The sequence below is a fragment of the Aquarana catesbeiana genome, linkage group LG10 (assembly GCF_042186555.1).
Source record: "Aquarana catesbeiana isolate 2022-GZ linkage group LG10, ASM4218655v1, whole genome shotgun sequence".
Taxonomy (NCBI): domain Eukaryota; kingdom Metazoa; phylum Chordata; class Amphibia; order Anura; family Ranidae; genus Aquarana; species Aquarana catesbeiana.
In genome coordinates, this window is record NC_133333.1 from 224532781 (window position 1) to 224559355 (window position 26575).

The following is a 26575-nucleotide window of genomic DNA, read 5'->3' on the forward strand; positions in this document are numbered from 1 at the left end:
TCCTCATACACAGCGGTGGTAGCGTGATGTCACAGGCTCGGCTCCTCCCTCCTAGACGCATAGCACCCTCCAATAGGCTTCCTCAGTAGATCTCATCCTGAGTGCCCACTTCTGACAGCTGATTGGAAGAAAGGGACTTCGGCCTCCCTTCACACAGGAAGAGAGCAGAGGCTGTCAATCACAGGCTGTGTGCTAGATCTTGCTCCCTTGTCACTTTTTTTCTCTTGGTGTCAGAAAAACTTGCCAAAGTGATTCGTGCAGATAGCACAGGAAAAAAGCAGCAGACAGAAATGACACTTAGTGCTCCTAATTGAGACAAGTACACGCTATAGAAGGATATGCTTTGTTCATATTTTATTTCAGAGGTTTACATTACATTAAATTAGATCCATATTGGCATATGATTCATGGAAAAGTGTTGTCCCCAAATAGCTGTCTGATTATTAACCATTTATAATGCACTTTTTGTTTTGTTACTTTGTTATGCTGTTTTTTGGCAACCATTGTGTATGGGGGGAAAAAAAAATTTTTTTTCAAACCATACATTTTTAACAGCCTTTTGAAATGCAGAATTGAGCCCTTATATAGGTCACATGCATTGTAGAGAACGTGCAAAGATATCACGTGTGGAGCGACGGAGCGGGGATCCCTTTGTACGGCTTCTGCTGGGTTGCGATGGCATTGATTTCTGACCTACAATGTCGTCGGCATTTATAGCCAATTGTGCCGGCTAATACTTTTACTACATCCTCTATTTATTGTTCCCCGCAGGGTAATAAAAGACTTCATGATACAAGGAGGAGACTTTGTCAATGTGAGTTTCCATGACAACTCGGCATCATTGAAACGTTTAGAATGTGGTAGTTTTAACAAGGAGTGTCTGGGGGAGATGAGAATGTTGTGGATCCGATTAGTCCTGCGGATGGATAAGTATACAGAGATAATATAAAATGTATTCTTTTAGCTAGTTTATATTTTATGTTTGTTTTAATATATCTGGGCATTTAGCATTTTAACCCCTTAACCACTTGCTGTCTGGGCCACCTATGACATTTCTCACATACAGTAAATGTTAAAATCAGAATTTTATTGCTAGAAAATTACTTAGAAGCCCCCCCCCCAAAAAAAAAAAGCAGAGGCACTGGAGAATAAACTGGTGGTTGTTGCAATTTTTACATAAAATAAACAAAGTGACCCCTGCCCAACCACAAAAAATAAACACAGACAATAATATAATAATTAATAAGATATATAGTAAGATAATAATTATCTCCCATTGTCACTTTTGTGCAAAGCTGTGAATCATATACAATGCATCTGGAAAGTATTCAAAGCGTTTCACTTTTTCCACAATTTGTTGCAGTCTTATTCCAAAATTGATTAAATTCATTATTTTCCTCAAAATTCTACAAACAATACCCCATAATGACAACATGATGGAAGTTTGTTTTAAATCTTTGCAAATTTATTAAACATTTATTAAAAATAAAAAATGAAAAAAAATCCCATGTACATAAGTATTCACAGCCTTTGCTCAATACTTTGAAGCTCCTTTGGCACCAATTACAGCCTCACTGTCTTTTTGAGTATGATGCTACAAGCTTGGCACACCTATTTGGCAGTTTCTCCCATTCTTCTTTGCAGGACTTCTCAAGCTCCATCAGGTTGGATGGGGAGCGTCTGTGTACAGCTATTATCAGATCTCCCCAGAGATGTTCAACCAGTTGGAAGTCTGGGCTCCGGCTGGGCCACTCAAGGACATTCACAGAGTTGTCCTGTAGCCACTCCTTTGTTATCTTGGCTGTGTGCTTTGGGTCGTTGTCCTGTTGAAAGATTAATCTTTGCCCCAGTCTTAGGTCTGGAGCCCTCTGGAGCAGGTTTTCACCAAGGATGTTTCTGTACTTTGCTGCATTCATCTTTCTCTCGATCCTGACTAGTTTCCTAGTTCTTGCCGCTGAAAAACATCCCCACAGCATGATGCTGCCACCACCATGCTTCACTGTAGGGATGGTATTGGTCAGGTGATGAGCGGTGCCTGGTTTCCTCCAGACATGACACTTGCCATTCAGGCCAAAGAGTTTAATCTTTGTTTCATCAGACCACAGAATTTTTCTTCTTCATGGTCTGAGAGTCCTTCAGGTGCCTTTTGGCCAACTCCAGGCAGGCTGTCATGTGCCTTTTACTGAGGAGTGGCTTCTGTCTGGCCACTTTACCATACAGGCCTGATTGGTGGAGTGCTGCAGAGATGGTTGTTCTTCTGGAAGGTTCTCCTCTCTCCACAAAGAAACGCTGGAGCTGTGTCAGAGTGACCATCGGGTTCTTGGTCATCTCCAAAAAAAAAAAAGTTTTCTTAGATTCCGTTATAAAGTTTTGCAAACAAGTAATGTTTATCCTTAACTGATATGCGCTGATGAGGTGGCACTGATGGGCATTAATGAGGCGACACTGATAGGCTGCACTGATGGGCACTGATGAGACGACACTGATAGGCAGCACTGATAGGGTGCACTGATAGGCTGCACTGGTGGGCACTGATTTGGATCACTGATGAGCACTGATTGGCATTACTGATGGGCACTGTTGGGACTGCACTGATCATCTGGACACTGATGATCAGTGCCCTGTTTATCAGTGCAAATATCCCCTTTTCACGCTAACCGGTTACCAGCTACCAGCTCCCTCCTCTCCTCACGCTGTGACAGCGTGAGGAAAGGAATGCCGATAACCGGCAAGTGTGTTTACATAGTGATCAGCTGTAATTGGACACAGCTGATCATGTGGTAAAGAGCAGATGTGATTGGCTCCCTCCCAGAATTGGCCGACCATGCTGTAGCCGTCAACCACTCGTGGTGGGCAAGTGGTTAAAAAATGTATTCTCCAAGGTGCAGCAAAAAACAAATTTCACTGTAGAGCTGCACAATTCTGGCTAAAATGAGAATCACAATTTTTTTGCTTAGAATAAAGATCACGATTCTCGCGGCGTAACATTATCTTTCACATTATACAAAAAAAATGGGCTAACTTTACTGTTTAGTTTTTTTTAATTCATTAGAAAAAATTTGCATTTGAAAGACATAAAATATTGCAACAACCACCATTTTATTCTGTAGGGTCTCTGCTAAAAAATATATATAATGTTTGGGGTTCTAAGTAATTTTCTAGCAAAAAATACTGATTTTAACTTGTAACCAACAAGTGTCAGAAAAAGGTTTAGACCCCTTTCACACTGGGGCGGTTTGCAGGCGGTATTGCGCTAAAAATACCACCTGCAAACCGCCCCTAAACAGCCTCCGCTGTTTATTCAGTGTGAAAGCCCGAGGGCTTTCACACTGAAGCGGTGCGCAGGCAGGGCGGTGAAAAAAGTCCTGCAAACCGCTTTTTTGGAGCGGTGAAGGAGCGGTGTATTCACCGCTCCTAAACCGCTCCTGCCCATTGAAATCAATGGGACAGCGCAGCTATACTGTGGCAATACCGCAGCTATAGCCGCGCTGTACGAGGGATTTTAACCCTTTTTTGGCCGCCAGCGGGGGTTAAAACCGCACCGCTAGCGGCCGAATACAGCTACAAGAAGGACGGTACAGCAACGCTAAAAATAGCGCTGTTGTACCGCCACCGCCCCAGTGTGAAAGGGGCCTTAGTGTTCAAGTAGTTAAACTGACCTCATTTACAGACAGAAGTTCATCCCTTTGATCTAAGAATGAAATGTTACTTTGTTTATAGTTATCAGTCATTTTGAGATAAACTTGGCAGGCTGCCTGGATGTGTTTGCTGGATTTTTTTTTCTTTTTTTCCAGCTGTCAAATGAGCATAGAACTTTTTGCACTTGTTACATAGAATCCGGAAATGCTGTTTTAAGATCGAGAGGGGAGTAGAATCGCAATTTTGATTCTTAACGATTAATTGTGCAGCTCTATTTCACTGTCTAAAAAGTTACATTAAAATAGTGGTTCTAGCTGTACATTTTGCAAATACACATAAAAGCAGCACTGCCTCACCAAAGCCCTTGTGTAAGGTACAGTCCTGGCTTGGGGTCGATGGTACTCAAACTCGTTATTCAGTTATTCAGTCGAGCTCCCATGAGCTTGATTTCTCAAATATGGGAGTAGAAAAAAATGAAGGGTCCTGATGACAGTGAGAGGCAATCAGACATCGCACAGCAGTTAATTCACGTATAGCCAATCTTTAAGGCGTATTGGGTGGTAGAAGACCCAGCAAAACCATGGCCAGATTGGGGACGAAGGGTATTTACAAAAGAGCGTGTAAAAAGGCTTGGATTTCTATCTGAAATGAATACATTCTTGGGCAAGTCCAATAAACAGTATATGGAGCAAGGTTCCCGACAGTGGCGGCTCGTCCATTAGGTGCGCACGGGCGCCGCCCCCCATCCATGCGTCTGGCCCGTTGATCCACATACAGTACGCAGGACCATGGATTACAATGGGGGGGGGGGGGGGGGGTGTTTGGTTTTTTTTTTTTTTTAAGTACGTGCTTAGAGCCAGAGGCTCTAATAGGCTTCCAAAAAGGGTTGGCTCGGGGCGCAGAGCATTGCGCTCTGAGCTCACCCAGTTGTGTGATAATAGCGAATGAATGTTCGCTATTCTCACACTGATTCAACTCCCAGCCAACCAGGAAGCGGGTCGTGAGACCCGTTTCCCAATTAGTCGAAAGGAGAAGCAAAGTTATTGGCCGGGGGGGGGGGGAAGAGGAGGGGGGAGGAGACACCCGCCGGGGGAGAAGCAAGGGGAAGACCAGTGGAGCCACCAGCCACCATTCGAGGGATGGCTCACCATCCAGCTCAGCCATTCAGCAGTCCCCGGCTCTAGGAGGGGAGATTGGAGTCTGGGCAGGACAGAGTTAAGGAGGCTGTCCGTCTCCCGCAGCAGGGTGGGGTGTTCCCTGCGTTAATGTTTGTCTCCCGCGGATGGGGGGCGGTTTGTCGAGCACCAGCCGCCACTAGTTTCCAAGCAGGGGCGGACTGACCATTAGGGCACTCGGGCACCAGTAGGGGGCCCCGTGAGCTGGGACAGTCACATTCTTTAAGAAGGTGTTCCATTACAACTCAATCGCGGGATTTGGCAGTAGCATTGTCATTGCTTCTAAATACATACGCTGCCCGGTGCTTTATGTATTTAGAAGTTCCGAGTCTTCTTTCTGTCTCACCTCTCAGTGTTCTCCTGCACACTCGCTCTGTGTTCCCTCAGTCAGATCCCCCCCTTCAGTGCCGTGTGATGGCAGAACCCGGAGGAGGGTCATAGCTACTGCCGACTACTGCACTCTATATGCAGGGAGGGAGATGAGCTGAGCGAGTGAGGAAAGTTTTCATGGAGCTGCAGCAGTGCACACAATACAAAGTTTCATGTCAGGAGGAAATGTTTGTGGGAACATGTGAAGGGTTAAGTAAGGTGACAAGGAGGGATGAAATAGCAGGGAACTGTGTGTGTGTTGGAGCCGGGGTTCTGTCGAGAAGTGCCCCCCCATCGAATAGTGCCCGCGCATGCGCAGGACGAAACCGCACTTCAGCTGATTTGCCGATCAGCTGGAGTAACGTGACCAGGGCGCAAGCGCACATCGTAGGAGGCATCTCTCTTCACGGCCACAATTAAAACCTATACAAACAGCGGGGGGGAGACCGTACTTCTCACATTGTGCCTCGCTGTTGCGGGGCGGCTTTACAGTGTGCTGATGGTCCAGTTTTGTCTGTGTTGCAGGGCGGGTTTGCTGTGTTGAACGGCCGGTTTTGCCTGTGTGAAAGGTTGGTTTGCAACACAAACAAAACCAGCTCTTCAACACAGCCACTAGCCGCCCTCCAGCAGCAGCAATGCACAATCTGAGAACTACGCTCTCCCCCGCTGTTTGTATAGGTTTAAATTGGTGATCCTGTCCACCAAATCCAGATAGATGGTGACCCTATTTACCCATCTGCCTATTGGATGGGATCAGATGAAAACGGACAGGCAGTCCGTTTTCATCCAATCTCCTCTAGAGGAGAGCGGGACTCTGACAGATCTGTCTCAGCACAGTGAGCGGTCACGGACCTGTCATCCATCTGCTCAGCGGGGATCAGCAGATCGTTCCCCCGCTGAGCAAAGCGGAGCACGTCAAAACGAACGTGCCCCATGTGAAAGGGGCCTAGCAGTTAGGCTTGGTTCACAACTGCCGGTGCAGCCAAGCATGGGCATGTTTTTCACATGTAGTACCTCGATGTTTACCTGCCAGGTGTATTTGCCTTGGCCAATTATTAGGGATCAATTGAGTTCACCCTAAGTCTGGAATTGCTGCACTTCTCTCTTATGCCTCTAGGTGGCCGGGTACCTGTTGACATTAGATAAGATAAGGGCGATGCAAGGACAGATTAAGAAAATATGGGGTATCTCAGCCAATGGGCAGGGGTTTTCTTGAATCCCCTGTCCTGCTGGGAGAACCTATATATTTGGGTGAGGTCAGGTGATCGGGGTTCTATGCCACCTAGACGGCTGTCCGGGTGGACGTGTGTCATGTTGACCTGGGCTGCTAGGCTGGAGTTTGGGCCTATCCCGGGCACATCTGGCTGCTAGGCTGTCTGAGGGCCTATCCAGAAGCAAGCTCAGGATTGGGATTGCAGCTTGTAGTCCAACCAGAAGTGACGGTTCTGCCGGCTGGAGAACCTGTCATGATCCGAGGTAGAGGGAAAGCTGTTGCCATTAAGGGACCAACCACCTTGCTACCAGGGACCACAGTAAGTAGCTGAAGCAAGTACCAGAGCAGTATTCTCACCAACCGGCAATGGTGAAGAATCGGGAAACTTCAGCAGGTGCCAAACCAGGGACCCAGCCAGTGGGGTGACGCTTGAGAAATACAGTATCTTGAGTGCCAAGCCAGGGACCCAGCAGGGAAGCGGGGAGTGACACTTGAGGAAGATACTAAAGAAGATTAGAAGAGCTCACAGGATTCAGTGACAGTGAATCAGCAAGTCTAGTGAGAGAGACTGGGAGCTCAGTGGGCTGAGAATCTACAAGACGTGACTGTATAACAGTAAAGGAGTTCGTTACAATTTGTGTTAGGAATTGTTCTAAGACTGTTGCCATAGGAGACAGCGCTCCTACACATGCAGATGTGGTGTCTTGCTGGATTCCTTTCCCTGCATGGCTGTAGAAGTCTCGGAGTCTGCTAATTGACATTGCAACTTCCTAAGGGTGTCCTGACTCTAAACCCTCTCTCCCACAGTTCTGTTCAAGAGAAAATAAATCTCTTTGCATTCAAGAAGTGTCTGGCACCCATGAATCTATCTTACATTACACCCACTATGCCTTGCAACCCACTCTATACAGAAGGATGTCAACTGTTCCTGGCTCTGGAGGTTCTCATTAGACTAAAGGAGGCCTGGGACTTTGCTATACACATATCACATGTAGGGCAGCCCATTAATTTTTTTTTTTATTATTGCATGCATTCCCCACATGCATAGAAGTGAACTGGAGTGTTTTTAGTTTGTGATGAGTTTACACTTTTGATTGTACAGGGTTTGGATAACACAGGGTTAAAGAGAATGGTCAAAAAAAAAAAAACATCACATTATATAGATCAGTGTTTCTCAACTCCAGTCCTCAAGGCGCCCCAACAGGTCATGTTTTCAGGATTTCCTTCAGCTGAAACAGCTGTGGTAATTACTAAGGCAGTGAAACTGATCAAATCACCTGTGCAAAATAATGGAGAGCCTGAAAACATGACCTGTTGGGGCGCCTTGAGGACTGGAGTTGAGAAACACTGATATAGACATACACAGAGTGATTGGGGTTGCATGTATCTCTTCTAACAGGAGGTTGTTCTCTTTGAGCAGTACCATTGTATCTGGGTGGAGCCCCTGCCTCCACCCAGCTTGCATCACCCCCAGGCCACTTCATACATCCAGCTGACAGACATCACTTTGACCTGATTCCTACCCCCCAGCTGAGTGACGTTATTCCGTGGTCACTTTTCATTCTCTACCTTCCCAACATCGCTCCCCGGTCACCCCACAGAAACTGCCACTGAAATAAATCCTTCCACAACTAACTTACCCCTACCAACTGTCTCACAGCTCCATCCCTCTGGTGCTTGGGGGGACCCCTGCGCCTGCAGTTATTCCCACCAGGGGGATCATGTGTGGATAGAGCAGGTGATCACTGCGGTGGGTGGGGGGAAATAACTGAAATCGATCTTTTGTGGTTTTCACTGCAGCAGCTGAAAGATTGGTTCAGTTATTTCCCCCACCGCTGCACTAATCTGGATTTCTCTCACTGCCTGGACCCCCCCCCGCAGCACTGCCGGCTTCCCTCCTTTTCTCTCCCACCAGCAGCAGGATGGAGAGTGGGGAAGGGTCTGGTAAATACGTCATTTACCAGCCCCTTCCTTTTCTAAGTGAACAGTGAGTGATTTATACTGATCACTCACTGTATTCATTCATAACTGAGCATAGTAAACTGTGTTTACTATGCTTTAGTTTATGAATGGGCAGGAGCCTCTGTCTCCTGATCATTCATTTTCAGTGCAACTGAGGCTGCAGAGAAAGGGACTGTGGAATCTCTGTCCTCAGTACCTGTCTCTGTCTCAAAAGTGAGACTTCAGGGGGTCTGTTTAGACCCCTGATATCTCACCAAAGCCCCCCCCCCAACAGAGTTGTGAAAAAAATAAATAAAAAATATTAAATTAACAATTAGAATAAATAAATAATAAAAAAAAAATTGTAAAAAATCAGACTGTGGTGGTAAACTCTGTACTACCACTGTACCGACAGTTAAGCCTATAATAAGGCTTACCTGTAGGTACTGTAAATATCTCCTAAACTTTTACAGTTTAGGAGATGTTCAGAGTGCGTGCAGCTGATGACATCATCGGCGCATAAGCTCTGAAGGTCCGCTTTACAGTGCTGGACCTTCAGAGCCCTTGCCGTAAATAGTGGTTCCCGCGTGCATGCCTGGGAGTGACGTCATCACAGGTCTGGCCAATCACAATGCCAGAGCTTGCGAAGCCAGAAGACACAGGGGGAACCTGTCAACCTCTCAGCGGTGACTTTACTGCGCTGGAGGGCTTTATTCCAAACCACGCCCAATATATGCCATTATTTAGCCACACCCACTGAGTACCATGGCTATGCATGTCTCAGGTCACCTTCACCCTGGTAGAGGCCCCAGTGCATTACTTTGCCCAGGGACCTATGATGCTGTTAAGGTGGCACTGCCCATGAGAGGCTCCTGGTACCTTTATTGGATCTCCAGCTTTGTCTCCTGCCACTCTGCATGTCACTAAGCTAGGTGTCCCTCCACAAGGCCCTGCTGCATTAATGTTGCATCAGAAAGATGACTGCCATGTGGTGGCTATCTTTAAACCTGGGGGGCCCAATGATCCCCTAGTGCCCGGGGGCTCCATGAGTTGTTAGTCTGCCCCTGTTCTCAAGTGTTGCTTACATCGCCAGCAATAAGCTGGGACATTCGGGTTGAACAGATGAGGATATATATTAGAGCTGCACGATTGATCGTTAAGAATCTAAATTGGGTCTTTTTCCCTTCCCGATCTTCGAAACAGCCTGTCACCATTTTTCTAACAAGTGCAGAGAATTCTCACAGCTGGAAAAAAAAATCCAGGCAGCCTGCCAAGTTTTATTACCAATAAGTAGAAACAAAGTATCTTTTTGTTCTTTTATCAAAGGAAAGAACTTCAGCATGTAAATGAGGGAAGTTTAACCATTTAAAGACCAAACCTTTTCTGACATTTGTGGCTTACAAGTAAAAATCATTATTTTCTGCTAGGAAACTACTTGGAGCACCCAAACGTGATATATATTTTTTTTTAGCAGAAACCCTAGAGAATAAAATGGTGGTTGTTGCAATATTTTATGTCACACCATATTTGCGCAGCGGTTTTTTAAACCCATTTTTTTTTTTTTTAAATACACTTTAATTAATTTAAAAAAAAACTAAACAGTAAAGTTAGCCCAATTTTTTATTTTTTTTGTATAATGTGAAAGATGTTACACTGCGAGAATCGTGATCTTTATTCTAAGCAAAAAAATCGTGATTCTCATTTTAGCCAGAATCGTGCAGCGCATATATATATATATATATATATATATATATATATATATATATATATATATATATATATATATATATATATATATATATAATGTGTGTGTGTGTATATGTGTATATATATATATATATATATATATATATATATATATATATATATATATATATATATATATATATATATATATATATATATATATATATATATATATATATATATATAAAATGCTTTTTTTTAAAAACTTTAGCTATATAATTCATGGCATTGCCATGACACACCACCTAGGAACAACCCAAAATAAAATCCCTTTCTACCTCGTATGCATTATTTATTGGTACCCATCGTAGGGACCAGAAACAATAGTTCAGATTTTGCCTTCCGAGAATCCAAACCTTCTAACCTATACTGATTAGCTGTCAGTGATCACATGATCAGGACCCCATCCTACCAGCTCCTGATTGTCACTCTGTGACTGGGAGGTGTTGGTGGTGGCGTGGTCACAGTGTTGAGACCTAAACAGCTTTGTTTGTTGGAAGAGACCTTTGGGTATTCTATGGGCAGATGTAAAGCTTTTGAAAGATGGACTGTCTTGTAAACTGCCTCCTGTTCATTTAGTCCTGTACTGAACTTTCCGCAGGGCGACGGCACCGGAGTGGCTAGTATATACAGAGGACCGTTTGCAGATGAGAACTTTAAACTAAAACATTCAGCTCCTGGCCTGCTGTCCATGGTATGTATACGAGCAGCCTCTCTTTGTATCCTGAATTAGCTAGCAGACTTTATGCTAAAGCCAGGACTGCTAATGTGTACTGAAATTTTTGCGAGAAACTGCCCAATCAGCTTTATCTCAACTATCTTCTCATCTTAAAGCGACAACAGTCGTATACAGTATATAAAGAGCCAGATTTAGGTCTCATTCACAGAGCTGAGGCCCCTACACCATGTATGGGCCGTATGTTAATGAGCTTGAGCCACCCAGTGCAGCATGCAGGCAGCCCAAGAAGTGAGACAAAATCTCTCCAAATTGAGGGGGAAGTCCTCCATTTGACTATTGTCAGCATGTGGACCTATTTAAGTAAAATTTAGGATTCCCCTTCCCTTTTTTGACATTGACACTGCATCCGAAAGTGAGCAGAGCTCTGCTCAACAGAACCCCCTGAGAGTAGTAAAAACTTAAAGCGGAACTTCAGGCATTTTTTCATCTTTCCATTAAATCCTCTGCCCTTGTTGTTTTAACTTTGGATAATAAAACATTTTTTTTTTCTGCCAATAAATACCTTATACAGCCCACTTCCTGTTTCTTGTCTGGTAAAAAGCCTAGGCTTATGACATCATGCACAGCTCTCTCTCACTCTTGTGAGAGTTTGCCAGGAAGGGAGGCGGGATGAGTCATAAGAGGGCCAATGAGAGCTGCAGGGCTGGAGGTGTGTCTGTGTAAATCCAGGGAGTGAACAGGCAGCAGCTTCAGCTGCCCACAGTTAAAATGGATGCAGCCAGACTCAGTGGAGGGAGATTTCTGCAGCAAATTTGGCAAGTACAGAATCACAGTATATATAAAATAATATGCAAAGTGCTTGGAGGGAAGCTTCAGAATGGCATAGATGTTTTTATTACAAATTATGTGAGCAGACTGCAGTTCCTCTTTAAGATGATTTTACTGCTACTTCTCTAACTAGAACTAAAAAAATGCTAAAAAAAAGATATGGTTGAAGGTGTGCTTTAGATTTGTTTTTTTATGTTTAATACATAATAATAGTTTTTTATATATTTAATTGGCAGATACTAGCTGCAAATTAAATTCAAGCTCTGGGTCTCACTATTGTGATTAGTAATGTTCACTGTTTTCCGTATAGTTTGTAAGAGGTGAGACATTTGCACTGAGTCTGCATAACTGCATGCTTCATACAACAACAGTAACACTTTGACATCGTAGCGCTAAGAGATTCTTGGGAAACAGAATAGACTGTAGTGGATGGTAACCATCAGCTCTCCAAGACAGGAATGTTCCGCCAATGCTGCCCTCTCAAGATCGGCGAATCTTGAATAACACAAACAAAACAGAAGAGCGCACAGGTCTAGTGAATTACTGTCAACATTTTATTAGACTATAAAGCTGGGTGAATACATACTCACAGGAGGCAAGGTGTACCAGCGATATGCAAAACCCAGAAGACAATGGTATTCCAGAAGATAAAGTCACAAGGTCCCCCCCCCACAAGTCAAACTGGCACTAACGTGTTTCGAGGGACATGTCCTCTTCTTCAGAGCAAACTCAGGTTTGTTCTGAAGAAGAGGGCATGTCCCTCGAAACAAGTCAGCGCTAGTTGTGCATTTGTCTTCTGGAATACTGTTTTCTGGGTTTTGTACAGTGCTGGTATACCTTGGCTCTAAAATGTTGATGGTAGTAATGCATTAGGCCAGGGATATGCAATTAGCTGACCTCCAGCTGTTGCAGAACTGCAAGTCCCATGAGGCATAGCAAGACTGACAGCCACAAGCATGACGCCCAGAGGCAGAGGCATGATGGGACTTGTAGTTTTGCAACAGCTGGAGGTCTGCTAATTGCATATCCCTGCACTAGGCGTTCTATTTTGTTATAACTGCATGCTTGGTAAATTTCTCACCTTTGCAGCTGTGGATTGATTAGTCATAAGATTATATAGACTGCTTTTCAAATACTTGGGTAGTTAAATGTATTTCTTTATACGTGTTTAAAGCTGTTTTAGCTGTTTTTTTTTAGGATGTCATTGCAACCTGAAGGTGATAGTGTTTATAGGTTTCATATTGTAATAGTCAAATACAATTACAGTTTAATAATAATATAAGTAAAAATTGGGAAAAAATATTTAAAAGGTTTTTGTGCATTTGTCAACCTATAATAGCAAAAACAGAGCAGGGTTTTTATTATAACAGTGTACCAAAAAAGCTTTATATGTCCTTCAAAGCACGTAACAAAGGTTAGCAATGCAAATTATCCATAGAGGTATTGTCAAGTTGACACATATTGACACCACTAAATTTAGTATAGGCATCAGTAACCTCACTTTATAAAAGGGTTAATAATGATAAGAAACAACACTGTAAAATGTTGATTCTAAATTTCTTTGAGGATAGGGAAAGAATTTTTTCCCTGTTAGAACAAATGAGACCATGCTTTATATGGGATTTTTGTTTTTTTGCCTTTCTCTGGATCATATGCATGAATAACCTCGATGGACATGTCCTTTTTTTTTTTTTCTCTCAGCTATGCTCCTTAGATCTGTTGCGCCTTTCAGGGCACGTACAGAATCGTAGTGATGAAAATTTCTAGCATGAATTGGAGGCATTGGAGCGTAAAATTGTTTGCTAAGTTAGCAACTGACTGAATCACTGAAAGGACCCTGCAAGTGTCAACAATAAGAAAAGCTCAAAAAACTGGGCATTGCATAAAAAAAGACAAAACATAATTTGAGCTTTAAAGCTAGACACCAGATGAACTCTTAAAAACATTGTTTAAATACATTGGAGCTGTTTTCTTTATTGCACACCCCAGGGCACAGGGTATCTTTATCTCCATTATGTTAGGGTTATGCTGCCATCTTCAGGTGATTGGACGCTGGCAGAAAAAGACAGGAAATTCCCCCCTAGGTATAACCCCCTGCCTCTTAGGCAGGAGATTTTTTTTTTTTTTTTTTTTCTAGTATCTTAGTGACAGAAACCATGAAATCAGACCGAGACAGAAGTACAGTTAAATCACACTTGTTTAATAATAAAAGTAAACAAAACAAACGTAGTCAAAACATAGCTAAAGTTCAGTAACCAGAACGGATAGTCAGCCAAACCAGAAGTCAAGGATCAATGTAGTGGAACATCAAGCAGGATCTGGAGCCAGAAGGGATGTCAGCAAAACAGGAATGCAGGAGATAGTCTCTGTGATGTTGACCAAGGCGAAGGCAGAGATCCACTGGGCTGAACGGCTTAAATAGGCAGGACTGATGAGCAGGAAATCATCAGCAGGTGAGTAACTGTGGAGAGATAGGAGCTGGCAATTAGCCAAAAGCTGAGCGGCCAGCTCTTAGAAAGAAGGGCTGAGCCCAGCCCTGACACTTAGGTGATGGTCATGTCTGTACAATCTCTGCACAAAAGCGTAGCAAGCTCCTCAACGGTTCCACCGGGGATTTGTCTCCATTGGAGATTTTTTTTTTCTTCCACCTCCCTGTGTGTGAGTTGTACACCATTGGACAGCTAGAGGCTGCCGTGTCAATCACACGCCCATAGAAATGAATAGAATACGTGGCACACATTCTCAGTAAGAAGAGGAACCAATCGGGGCGTTTTCGCTCCAAAGGCTATACAGCATCAGGCAGGGCTGCACAGCAAAGATTGCTGAAAGGAGAGTAGGTATTTGTCCTGGGGGGCTACTCTAAAGGGAATGGGGGAATTATTATCAGACAGGATTTACATAGCGCCAACTTTTTGCTCAGCACTTTACAAAGACAATACAATTACAATACAATTCAATACAAGGGGGATCAGAGGGTCCTGCGCTTTAGAGCTTACAATCTAAAAGATGTGTATATTGAAGCCGGCACTTGACCGAAAACTTGTGGTAAAATATTTCTTTATTTGGAACCAGGGTAAAAATCGATTTGTGTAGCACCGCTAACGCATTTCAGCCTAAAGCAGGCTTGGGCTATAACTATAAGCGATGATACACTTATGGATTCTTACCTTGGTGGTAAATAAAGATACATGTTTACCACGAGTATTTGGTCGAATGGCGGATTCAATATATACATGGACTTTCTGGGCATACAGGAGCCACAACCACAGCACCGATCTCTCTTATGTCCTGAATGGAATGCCTTGCGTTGAGCGCAGCGAGTCAGTCCGATTATTTCTGGTAAATATGCATTTGAAAGCATTCGGTTATATCTATTCGATATGTGAGAAAAATAGCTAACCTTGTCAAAAAAATTTCTTTACACGTCTGTGTTATTTCAGAGAATCTGTTTAGCCCTCCTAGTTGCGATGCTTGACTACAGAATGATTAGCTCTTTACAGTGAAGAGATATGGGAGGGGTAGAGGTTGAGTAGTTTAGTAAAAGTGACATTAAAGGCTATTTTTTTTTTTTTTTTAAATAAGAAACATGTTATAGTTACCTGCTCTGTGCAGTGGTTTTGCACAGAGCAGCCTGGATCCTCCTCTTCTTGGGTCCCCCGCTGGTGCTCCTGGCCCCTCCTTCCTGCCGTGTGCTCCCAGAGCAAGCAGCTTGCAATGGGGGCACCCAAGCAGGCTTGCTCCCTAGCGGCTGCTCTGCGTGTCCATTGACACACAAAGCCATGGCTCAGCCCCACCACCCCTCTCTTCTTATTGGCTCACTGGCTGTGATTGACAGCAGTGTGAACCAATGGCTCCTGCTGCTGCCTCAGCCAATGAAGAGGTAGCATCCCCGGAGAGCCAAGGCTCTCGTTCACATTGCTGGATCACGATGGGACTCAGGTAAGTATTAGGGGGGCTGCTGCACAGAGAAAGTGTTTTATTTTCATGCATAGAATGCATGAAAGTAAAAAACCCGGAGCCTTTACAACCACTTTATAGATAATGGGTAGGGCTTAATAAGACATAGTCCACAAAAATTCTGTGTGTTGTCAGGTTACAACAGGGCTTATTACTGTGTGTTGTCAGGTTACAACAGGGCTTAGGAGCAGAGTTCATCTCTCACTGATCAACAGGTTATGACTAAGGCCTTATTGGTGAAACGCGTCAACTGACTTAATCTGCGTTTGTTCACTGTGGCTATTCAATAAAATGAAGACATTTTAAGAGTAACAACCGGAGTGCGGATCATTTTTTCTACATCTTCTGTACTTGCAGGGTCTTTAAAGTGGTTGTAAAGGCAGAAGGTTTTTTATTTGAATGTATTATATGCAGATAAAAAGCCTTTTGTGTGCAGCAGCCTCCCCTCAGCCCCCCTAATACTTACCTGAGCCCATCTCGATCCAGCAATGTTGCACGAGAGACTCTGCTGTGTGTGGGACTCTCCCTCCTGATTGGCTGAGGCAGCAGTGAAGCGCCATTGGCTCCCACTGCTGTCAATCAAAGTCAGTGAGCCAATGAGGAGAGAGGGGGTGGGGCTGGGCCACAGCTCCGTGTCTGAATGGACATAGGGAGCTGCGCCTTGGCTTGGGTGCCCCCATAGCAAGCCGCTTGCTGTGGGGGCTAGTCTATCTGAATCTACTAATACATTTAACAATGACCCCCCCCCCCCCGACTGGCAATGCTGCTGTGCCTCCTGTTCTCATTCCTCCAGAGTTGTGTCTCACTAGTACAGGAGGTGTCACTGGCCACATCACCAGGTCAATACAAGGGAAAAAGCCAAAGTAAAGAAAACGAATGCAGCCACCACATCTAATGTTTGGTAAGCTGCAGTAAATATACAGTCCATTTTTGTTTTTGGGTTTAATACCACTCTAATTTTATAAAACATGGGGAAATGTGCTTGTATTGCAGAGTTGTACTACATATGTTTTCATTCTTTTAAATAAATAACAAATGTACACAACTGTTCTAAATGTACAGTTGCCCTTTTAGTTTTAATAATGCAATAACCAATCAAGATATGTACTCACAGAAAATACTCTTCTTTACCTGTAACTGAACTGGAGTTCTTAATAACCATCCAAACCTCTCCTGCAGTACTGTTTATAATGTGTCTGCTTTGACTTTATATGAAATCATGTCCTCTATTCTCCTCTGCAGGCCAACAGCGGCCCCGGAACAAACGGCTGCCAATTTTTTATCACTTGCTCCAAGTGTGATTGGCTGGATGGAAAACATGTGGTTTTTGGTGAGTGTTGGGTTACACAATAGCTCAGGCCACACAAACACATTACAATCTCCGGAGACTTGGAACAAAGCATCTTCTTGTAGTGCAACATACTATAATACAGCTGTTGTAGTCACAGCGATTGGCTGAGTGGAAAAAGCAATATCCGGCTCTATAGGAGTAAGCACTGGCTATTAGAAGTGCCTGCAATGAATTATAGAGGCCTAAATTGGTATTAAACCCAAAAAACAAAAATCTATTCTATTACAGATAAACCAATCCTTGGTTGCATTAGTTTCCTCTTTTAAGTGTCTTTTCTTTTATGTTCAACTGGTGATCCCGCCAGTAACACACTTCCTGTCTTAAAGTGGAGTTGCAGCCTGTAAAAAAAACAATTAAAAGTCAGCAGCTACAAATACTGTAGCTGCGGACTTTTAATATAAGGACACTTACCTGTCCTGGAATCTCGCGGTGTCGGCACCCTAAGCTGATTAGTCAATCGGCGCCAGGTGCAGACGGCGGCATCTTCACTAAGGGAAACAGGAAATGAAGCCTTGCGGCTTCACAGCCTGTTTGCTACTGCGCATGCGCGAGTCACACTATGCTTTCTGAATGGTTCCGCTGTCTTCTGGGACGCGTGTGTCTCCCAGAAGGCAGCAGGGGGGAAGGATGAGGGGCTGGAAGTTTTGTAGATCGCAGTGCGGTAATCCTACCCAGAATTGGTAGCGGGTACCTGGTTTTGACAGGTATCTGCTCCCCCCCAAAAAGGGGTAAATGTGGCAGTGGAGGGCGCTAACAAGCAGAGCTTCCCCTTTTGGGTGGAGCTCCACTTTTAAAGACCATACACACGATCAGAAAATCAGGCGAAAAATACCGCATTCAAAGCCGATCATATAAAAATGACGATTATACCTAATTTCAGAGCGCCACTCAGCACTCACGTGACCGGCCGACCTCTCTCCTCTCCCAGTCTGACAGCTGATGAGGGCAGGGCTGAGAAACCTCTGCTGACGTCAGCCGGGACAAGAGGAGAGAAGAGCCGGCCGGTCACGTGAGCGACCAGCAGCGCTCTGAAATCAGGTATACTCTGCAATTTTTTTTTATAAATCAGACATGCAGGGGCGCACAGGATTAGGAGACAGAACAGATAGTATGCAAATATCAATGTTATTTCAGCAGTCAAAAGGGGAAGCTCCGCTTGTTTGCACCATCCACTGCCACATTTGGCACATTTTTTTGGGGTCAAAACCAGGTACCTGCTACCACTTCCGGGTAGGATTGCCGCACTGCGATTACAGCTGACAGCTCCGGTCAGAGATACTATACTAACCATGTGAGGTTAATCCAGCAATCACCCCTTAGCTGTTGTGATGACTCCCCCCCCCCCCCCCCCGCCAGAACACTTCGATCAGAGCTCTCTGCCATTGGTTGAGAGCGCTGATCGGGAGTCGGTCGGCTGCTGGTTTTCCAGCATGCACGTCCAACAGAAGCCAGCTGAATGGCTGGCTTCTGTTGGACAACCCGACATACATGGACAGAATGTCGGCCGGTATTTTTTGTACCTGCAAATGTCTGCTGACATTCTGGCCATGTGTACAGGGCTTAAGGGTTGCATTCTTCTTACTGATCACCAATATAATGGCCATTTTCCCATCGACCCACGATTAATTGGTCTTTATAAGGGTTCCCCAAGACCTGAAAATTGTTTTGGGGTTCCTATGGAGTAAAAAGGTTTAAAAAGGCTGCTCTCCATCTTTAAATTTCAGAAGCAGTTAACTAGTGCTGGGCTTTCTTATATGAAAGCCCTGCAGTCACTGCGCACACCGAAGCACGGAGTCGCTGTGTTGAATGTTTTTCTTTTTTACATTTATACAAATAAACTTCTATATCTGCATAAACTTATTACAATTACTAAAAACCACTTGTTTCCCTTGGACCTTACTAAGCACAGGGGGATTCTGATTCAGTAGCCATGTACTTATTTGGCCAAATACTGGTGTAGACAAGATTGGGCCAAGTGATCTGATCTGTTTTTGTATGGCCAGCATCAATGCTGGTCAACAAGTCACTAGTATCAGAGTAAAAAAAAACATTCCTGCAGTTCATTTGATCAGTTTCCAGTGATACGATAGTGCTTTGTGTCATGTGCACAAATGTTATACCCTGTATAAGATAATATACATTTTAAGATTTTTTTTCTTCCTTATTTTTGTGTTTTCAGGTAAAGTTATCGATGGACTTCTTGTAATGAGGAAAATTGAGGTAAAACATTGCACTGATCTTTTATCTAAAGTGATCTGCAGCCTCTTGTCACATGACTCTGTGCTGTAAAATCTCTCGCTCTCCGTCTCTCACACTGGGTTCAGAAAAGAGGTGCTGCCTGGAGCAGCTTGAATTTAGGACTTCAGAACATATTTACTTTTTTAAAAGCATACCTGTCGCCTTAAATTGTTTTCCAGGTGCCCTTGCTTTGAGCCTGTGTTGAACTAGCAGCTTAACGGACATGGTGTGAATGAGCAAAAAAATGAAAAAATACTGCACATTTATAAAGCACAGCAATTTATTTTACAGATGTGCTTCACTGACTTCAGGGCTTTGAATGCAATGTTCGCTCTGCTTTATAATTCCCCCCCTTATTAATTTATTACTGTGCTGTGAGTAGCTATACTTTGATCTGCTATTCATACAGCTGAGTGACTCACAGGGAGCGATACCTTTCCCAGTTCATATGTCTTTAATATGAAGTTTAAGTTTACCCTGTATTCATTCATTGTAGTATAAATCACACTAAATTAAAGTGATTGTGTGTGTATGTGTGTGTGTGTATATATATAGATATAGATATATAATATAATATATTTTTTAACCACTTTCCGCCTGGCCTATAGCAGAATGATGGCCGGGCGGACGGTGGTTCTGTTATCCTCACTGGGCGTCATGTGACGTCCAGCAGGATAACATGCCCGCGGGGACACGCAGTGCGGCGATCGTTGGTGCTGTGTGTCAGTCTGACACACTGCATCTCCGATCGTGATAAGGAGTCACGTGATCAGCTGTGACCAATCACAGCTGATCATCACGTGAACCAGGAAGTGGCGGTAAACGGCTTTCCTTAGTTCGTGCTGACAGGGAGAGCCGATCGGCTGTCAGAGGGGGGATCTGCGCTGATAATAAGCACAATGATTATCAATGCAGCCCCATCAGAGGAGCCCATCAGCTGCCAGCCTGTGCCATAAAGAACGCCTGTCAGTGCCCATAAAAGTGCCAATCAGTGCCCCATCAGTAATGCCTGTCCGTGCCCTTCAGATTCCACTCAGTAATGCCTGTCAGTAGCTTTTCATCAATGCTGCCTATCCAGTGCCATGTATCAGTGCCCATCAGGAAAGCCTCATCAGTGCCCGTCAGTGAAGGAGAAAACAAAATTTTATTACTGAACCGAAGAAAAACATTTTTTTTCAAAAATGTCTTTTTTTAGTTTGTTTAGCAAAAAATAAAAACCCCAGAGGTCATTAAATACCACCAAAAGAAAGCTCTATTTGTGGGAAGAAAATAATAACAAAAAATTTCATTTGGGTACAGTGTTGCATGACCGCGCAATTGTCATTCAAAGTGCGACAGCGCTGAAAGCTGCAAATTGTCCTGGGCAGGAAGGCAGGAGCATGTTATACTTACCTGCTATGTGGAATGTTCTTTGCACAGCAGCCCCCCCGATCCTCCTTCTCTCGGGTCCCCCACCGGCATTCCTGGCTCCTCCCCCATGCTGAGTGCCCACCATAGCAAGCTACTTGCAAAAGGGGCACTCTTGCTGGCTTACTCCCAAGCCACGCTCTGTGTGTCTGTCGGCTTGGCCCTAACCCCCCCCCCCCGCTTCTTCCTCACTGGCTATGACGGATCACAGATATTTTGATTGGTCATCACCAGCACAGAGAATTGCTTTGATCCATCCCGGAAGTGCTGCAGAAAGGAGGAGGAGAAGAGCGTGGATTTCAAATTTCCAGGCCCCTGCACCGACTGCATGGGAGCTCATCATCCACGTGGTAAGTACAGCAGGTACCCAGGAGGTGGGCAGGGTGTACGGTGTTCAACTTTTCATTTTTTATTTCTGTTTTTGAAAGGGTGGACTAACCCTTTAAATGTTTGATTTTATGCAATTATTGAATAGAAAATGTTATAAACTTGTAAACATTAAAACAAAAAAATGTTTTAAATTTACACCGAATTAATAGTTTCCCTTTTAAATATACCCTTAATAAACTTCTGAAATGCTCACCTTGTTCATAAAATGAAATTATTTACGACCAACGATAATAAAGTTATTAGTTATCACATTCCAAGCCCTTTCTGCTGATCTTTAGCAGTTTCACTTGCTGGGCAGAGTAAAAGTGTAATGACTGTCATAAATATAGGAGGCAACGTAAAGTGATCTCTCTCGAGTATTTCCGGCTGAGCTGATACATGTACCGAAGGAGGATATTTGTTTGTTTTGCTTAAAAAGCTCATTTAAATTTTTGTTTGATTTGAATATGTGCCATTTTTACTGTGAACAGCTTTACATAAACGGACACCCCCCAGTCAAATGTCAGCATTTTTTATTGAAACGTATCCAGCCCACTGCCAAAGTGATCTCATTTCCATTCTGGCATTCATGTTGTGCAGCTGGCCGCACTTTTACCTAAATCCCTATAGTTACTGGTATCCCTGGCTTCAGAAAGGCCTATGTCTGAGCATGAGAAAATGATGGCTAGTGTGTTCACCGGTTCTTTCTTTTTTATCCCAGTGCAGCTCTGACCATGCACACTGGATCATACCAAGGCTGTTCTGCACAGACATGTAACAAGAGGCTGCTGTCCTTCCTAGCAGAGATTGCTGCAGGGGGTTATACAGTGCCTTGAAAAAGTATTCATAACCCTTGAAATTTTCCACATTTTTTCATGTTACAACCAAAAACGTAAATGTATTTTATGTGATAGACTAACACAAAGTGGCACATAATTGTAAAGTGAAAGGAAAATGATAAATGGTTTTCAAAATTTTTTACAAGGCTCACCCTTGTCACCAGTGCTATTTAACATCTACATCCGCCCGCTTCTCAATATCATCAGGAAAACGGACCTCTGCTTCCACTCATACGCAGACGACACCCAACTCTACCTTCGCATTAATGGACAAAAAGATCATCATCAGCAACTACAGAAATGCCTCACTTTAATCAATGACTGGATGACCGCTAGCTCCCTCAAACTTAACGAATCAAAAACAGAACTTCTTCTCCTGCAAGCCAACAAAAATTCCAAAATTAAGACTCCGTGGACACCACCCTCCATCCTCGGACAGACCATCTCCCCCAGCACCAAAGTCAAGAGTCTCGGAGTCATCTTTGACTCAGGAATGACAATGGATGCACAAATAGGATCGGTGGTGAGCGGATCCCACCACCTCCTCCGCCTGCTTCGCAGACTCATCCCCTTCATCCCAGAAGAGGACAAAGCGGCAGTTGTGGGAACGATCATCAATTCCCGACTCGACTACGCAAATTCCCTCTACGTAGGTCTACCCCAATATCAGCTTGCGCGCTTGCAACTCATGCAAAATACGGCGGCAAGACTGTTAACAGGAAAAAAGCCCTGGGAATCCATCTCCCCATCCCTAAAAAGCCTACATTGGCTAACTGTGAAGAATCGGATCATATTCAAGACCCTCTGCCTCACCCATAAATGCATACAAGGAAACGCTCCGCAATATCTCCGGGAAAAAATAAAACACTACACACCGAATCGCAGTCTTCGATCAGCTAACCAAAACCTCCTCCTCATTCCCAAATACCGCTACAAAGCAAAGGGAGAACGTAGATTTGCAGTCCAAGGACCTCGACTATGGAATGCTCTCCCAACCAACCTCCGCATGGAAGAAAACCACCAGGCTTTCAGGAAAAAACTAAAGACCTTCCTTTTCTAGAAGCTGGCTACAGAGAACACATCTAGCGCCTTGAGGCGATTCAGTTCGCAATTGCAGCGCTTTACAAATCATTCATTCATTCATTCATTCATACAAATAAATATGTAAAAAGTGTGGCGTTCATTTGTATTCAGCCCCCCGGAGTCAATACTTTTGTAGAACCACCTTTCACTGCAATTACAGCTGCAAGTCTTTTTGGGGATGTCTCTACCAGCTTTGCACATCTGGAAAGTGACATTTTTGTCCATTCTTCTTTGCAAAATAGCTCAAGCTCCATCAGATTGGATGGAGAGCGTCTGTGAACAGCAATTTTCAAGTCTTGCCACAGATTCTCAATTGGATTTAGGTCTGGACTTTGACTGGGCCATTCTAACACATGAATATGCTTTGATCTAAACCATTCCATTGTAGCTCTGGCTGTATGTTTAGGGTCGTTGTCCTGCTGGAAGATGAACCTCCGCCCTAGTCTCAAGTCTTTTGCAGGCTCTAACAGGTTTTATTCTAAGATTCCCCTGTATTTGGCTCCATCCTTCTTCCCATCAACTCTGACCAGCTTCCCTGTCCCTGCTGAAGAAAAGCATCCCCACAACATGATGCTACCACCATCATGTTTCACGGTGGGGATGGTGTGTTCAGGGTGATGTGCAGTGTTAGTTTTCCGCCACACATAGCGTTTTGCTTTTAGGCCAAAAAGTTCAATTTTGGTCTCATCTGACCAGAGCTCCTTCTTCCATATGGTTGCTGTGTCCCCCATATGGCTTCTCACAAACTGTAAACTGGGCTTATGGCTTTCTTTCAACAATGGCTTTCTTCTTGCCACTAGTCCATAAAGGTCAGATTTGTGGAGTACACGACTAATAGTTGTCCTGTGGACAGATTCTCCCACCTGAGCTGTGGATCTCTGCAGCTCCTCCAGAGTTACCATGGGCCTCTTGGCTGCTTCTCTGATTAATGCTCTCCTTGCCCGGCCTGTCAGTTTAGGTGGACGGCCATGTCTTGGTAGATTTGCAGTTGTGCCATACTCTTTCCATTTTCAAGATATTTTTTTATAACCTAACTTTGCTTTAAACTTCTCCACAACTTTATCCCTGATCTGTCTGGTGTGTTCCTGCTGTTTGTTCACTAAGGATCGCTAACAAACCTCTGAGGGCTTTACAGAACAGCTGTATTTATACTGAGATAAAATTACACACAGGTAGACTATTTACTAATTAGGCGACTTCTGAAGGCAATTGGTTCCACTAGATTTTAGTTAGGGGGTACCAGAGTAAAGGGGGCTGAATACAAATACACGCCACACTTTTCAGATATTTATTTGTAAAAAAATGTAGAAACCATTTATCATTTTCCTTCCATTTCACAATTATGTGCCACTTTCTGTTGGTCTATCACATAAAATCCCAATAAAATACATTTACGTCTTTACTGTTTATTTATTTTTTTTTAATTCATTGAAGTGTATTTTTTCCAAACAATTGCGTTTGAAAGACCACTGCGACCACTGCGCAAATACAGTGTGACATAAAATATTGCAATGACCACCATTTTATTTTCTAGGGTCTCTGCTAAAAAAAAATATACAATGTTTGAAAGTTCTAAGTTATTATCTAGAAAAAAATACTGATTTTAACTTAACAAGTGTTAGAAAAAAGCTTAGTCTATAAGTGGTTAAACTGACCTCATTTGCAGACGAAGTTCATCCCTTTGATCTCTAAAAGAACCAAATGATGTTTCTTTTTATCTCTTAGCACAGAGAAATGTTGTGATAAACTTTGCTGGCTGCTTTTTTTTTTTTTATTTCTTTTGGCAGCTGTGAGCAGAGAACGGCTCTGCACTTGTTACATGAATCTTGGAAATGCTGGATTAAGATCATGAGGGGTGTTGAATCAAGATTGCGTTTTTTGTTTTTTTTAATGATTAATCGTGCAGCTCTACCACACGGACAGCTTTTGACAACAGATGCTGTCATGGTGAAGCGTGGAAGGGATGCATCTCAATGTTGTATACGTTATTTGTCAGCGTTACCGGTACAAGATATAAGATCAGAAATAGATGAGGAAGACTGGAGGGACTGATCTTTCAGAATTCATAAAGGTATCATGAATGTTTCACTTATAGGGGCTGGTTATAAGGTACTATCTCAATGGTACTTAGTACCTGATTGCTTATCGAAAATGTACCCTGGTTCCTCACTCTGTTTTCAGGGGTGTCGGCAGGCAGGAAGGATGTACCATACATGGTGGACGTGTCCTAAGGTCAGACGCTACTAGATAAGAGCGTGCATGGCCTGATCTACTCTGTGACCATAATAAATGTCAATAAAAACCCCCGGGTTGCGCCACCTAAAAAACCCATTGAAAGGGTGCCCAGACCTACTCAGACCTTATAAATTGTTTTTAGTGGCTAAAATTGCAATCGCGATCGCTTTGTAGAATCCAGTAGTAGATTTAGCGGTGATGAAACGGAACCTAAGGTGGATATTGATCAATGAAAAGATGGTTCACATTTTACGAAAAGTTTCTTTGAGGTTTGAGAGAGCCTGGAATCCATAGATAAGTTATGTACAATCCCCTTCTTGATAGCTTATGCTGTGGCGGTTGGGTCTGGTGCTCAGACAGGTTGTAGTCCTTTCCCTTTTCTCTTCCTTTCCTTTTTATTCTTCTCCTCCTCCTTTTGATAGTACAATGATATCTTATTGATCACACCGGGTCGTATTGCTTTATGATGGCTATGCCTACTATACTTTTCTGTGTAAATTGCTGCGGGTGCCCGGCTCCAGCCCACTTGATATTCTTGGTTGATCCAGAATACTCACTCCCAGTTTCTATACTTGACTCTCTTTGGTTGATACATGCTTGTAGATTTCAACCTATACGTGTTTATTGCATTCACCACCTGTGCTCTTATTGTATATATCTCTGAAGCGTCCCGCCTGCGGTTATGGGATTTTATTTGAATTTGCTATCAGAGGTTTACCACTATTGTTATCCTATTTTAAAACTTTAATAAAAACATTGAAAATGACAAAGATGGCCATGGATGTCTCACAATGCATAACCTCAGATATAGTTACATAATTAATTAGTAGGTGAGGTCGAAAAAAGACACAAGTCCAACCTATGTGTGTGATTATAAGTCAGTATTACATTGTATATCCCTGTATGTTGTGGTCGTTCAGGTGCTTATCTAATAGGTTCTTGAAACTGTCGAGGGCTCCCCGCTGAGACCACCGCCTGTGGAAGGGAATTCCACATCCTTGCTGCTCCTACAGTATAGAACCCTCTACGTAGTTTAAGGTTAAACCTCTTTTCTTCTAATTTTAATGAGTGGCCACGAGTCTTGTTAAACTCCCTTCCGCTAAAAAGTTTTATCCCTATTGTGGGGTCACCAGTACGGTATTTGCAAATTGAAATCATATCCCCTCTCAAGCGTCTCTTCTCCAGAGAGAATAAGTTCAGTGCTCGCAACCTTTCCTCATAACTAATATCCTCCAGACCCTTTATTAGCTTTGTTGCCCTTCTTTGTACTCACTCTATTTCCAGTACATCCTTCCTGAGGACTGGTGCCCAGAACTGGACAGCATACTCCAGGTGTGGCCGGACCAGAGTCTTGTAGAGCGGGAGAATTATCGTTTTATCTCTGGAATGAATCCCCTTTTTAATGCATGCCAATATTCTGTTTGCTTTGTTAGCAGCAGCTTGGCATTGCATAGCCTATCATCTACTAGGATCCCGAGTCCTTTTCAATCCTAGATATATTTCAGA

At 43.5% G+C, this 26575-nt stretch overlaps 1 protein-coding gene and 1 long non-coding RNA gene across 2 annotated transcripts in view; one reads left to right on the forward strand and one right to left on the reverse strand.

Annotated features, from left to right (window-relative positions):
• Positions 1-26575, forward strand: part of PPIH (peptidylprolyl isomerase H) — a 70481-nt gene that overhangs the window by 18664 nt on the left and 25242 nt on the right. The window contains exons 5-8 of the mRNA XM_073603373.1: positions 772-814; positions 10685-10777; positions 16790-16877; positions 19078-19118. Of these exons, the coding sequence (XP_073459474.1) occupies positions 772-814; positions 10685-10777; positions 16790-16877; positions 19078-19118 (265 nt within the window). The remainder of the gene's footprint in view (positions 1-771; positions 815-10684; positions 10778-16789; positions 16878-19077; positions 19119-26575) is intronic.
• On the reverse strand, positions 13770-16832 carry LOC141111234 (uncharacterized). Its single transcript, XR_012236404.1, has 2 exons — positions 16679-16832; positions 13770-14051 (listed from the first exon to the last, which is right to left on the reverse strand). It is a non-coding gene; the product is annotated as an uncharacterized lncRNA (long non-coding RNA).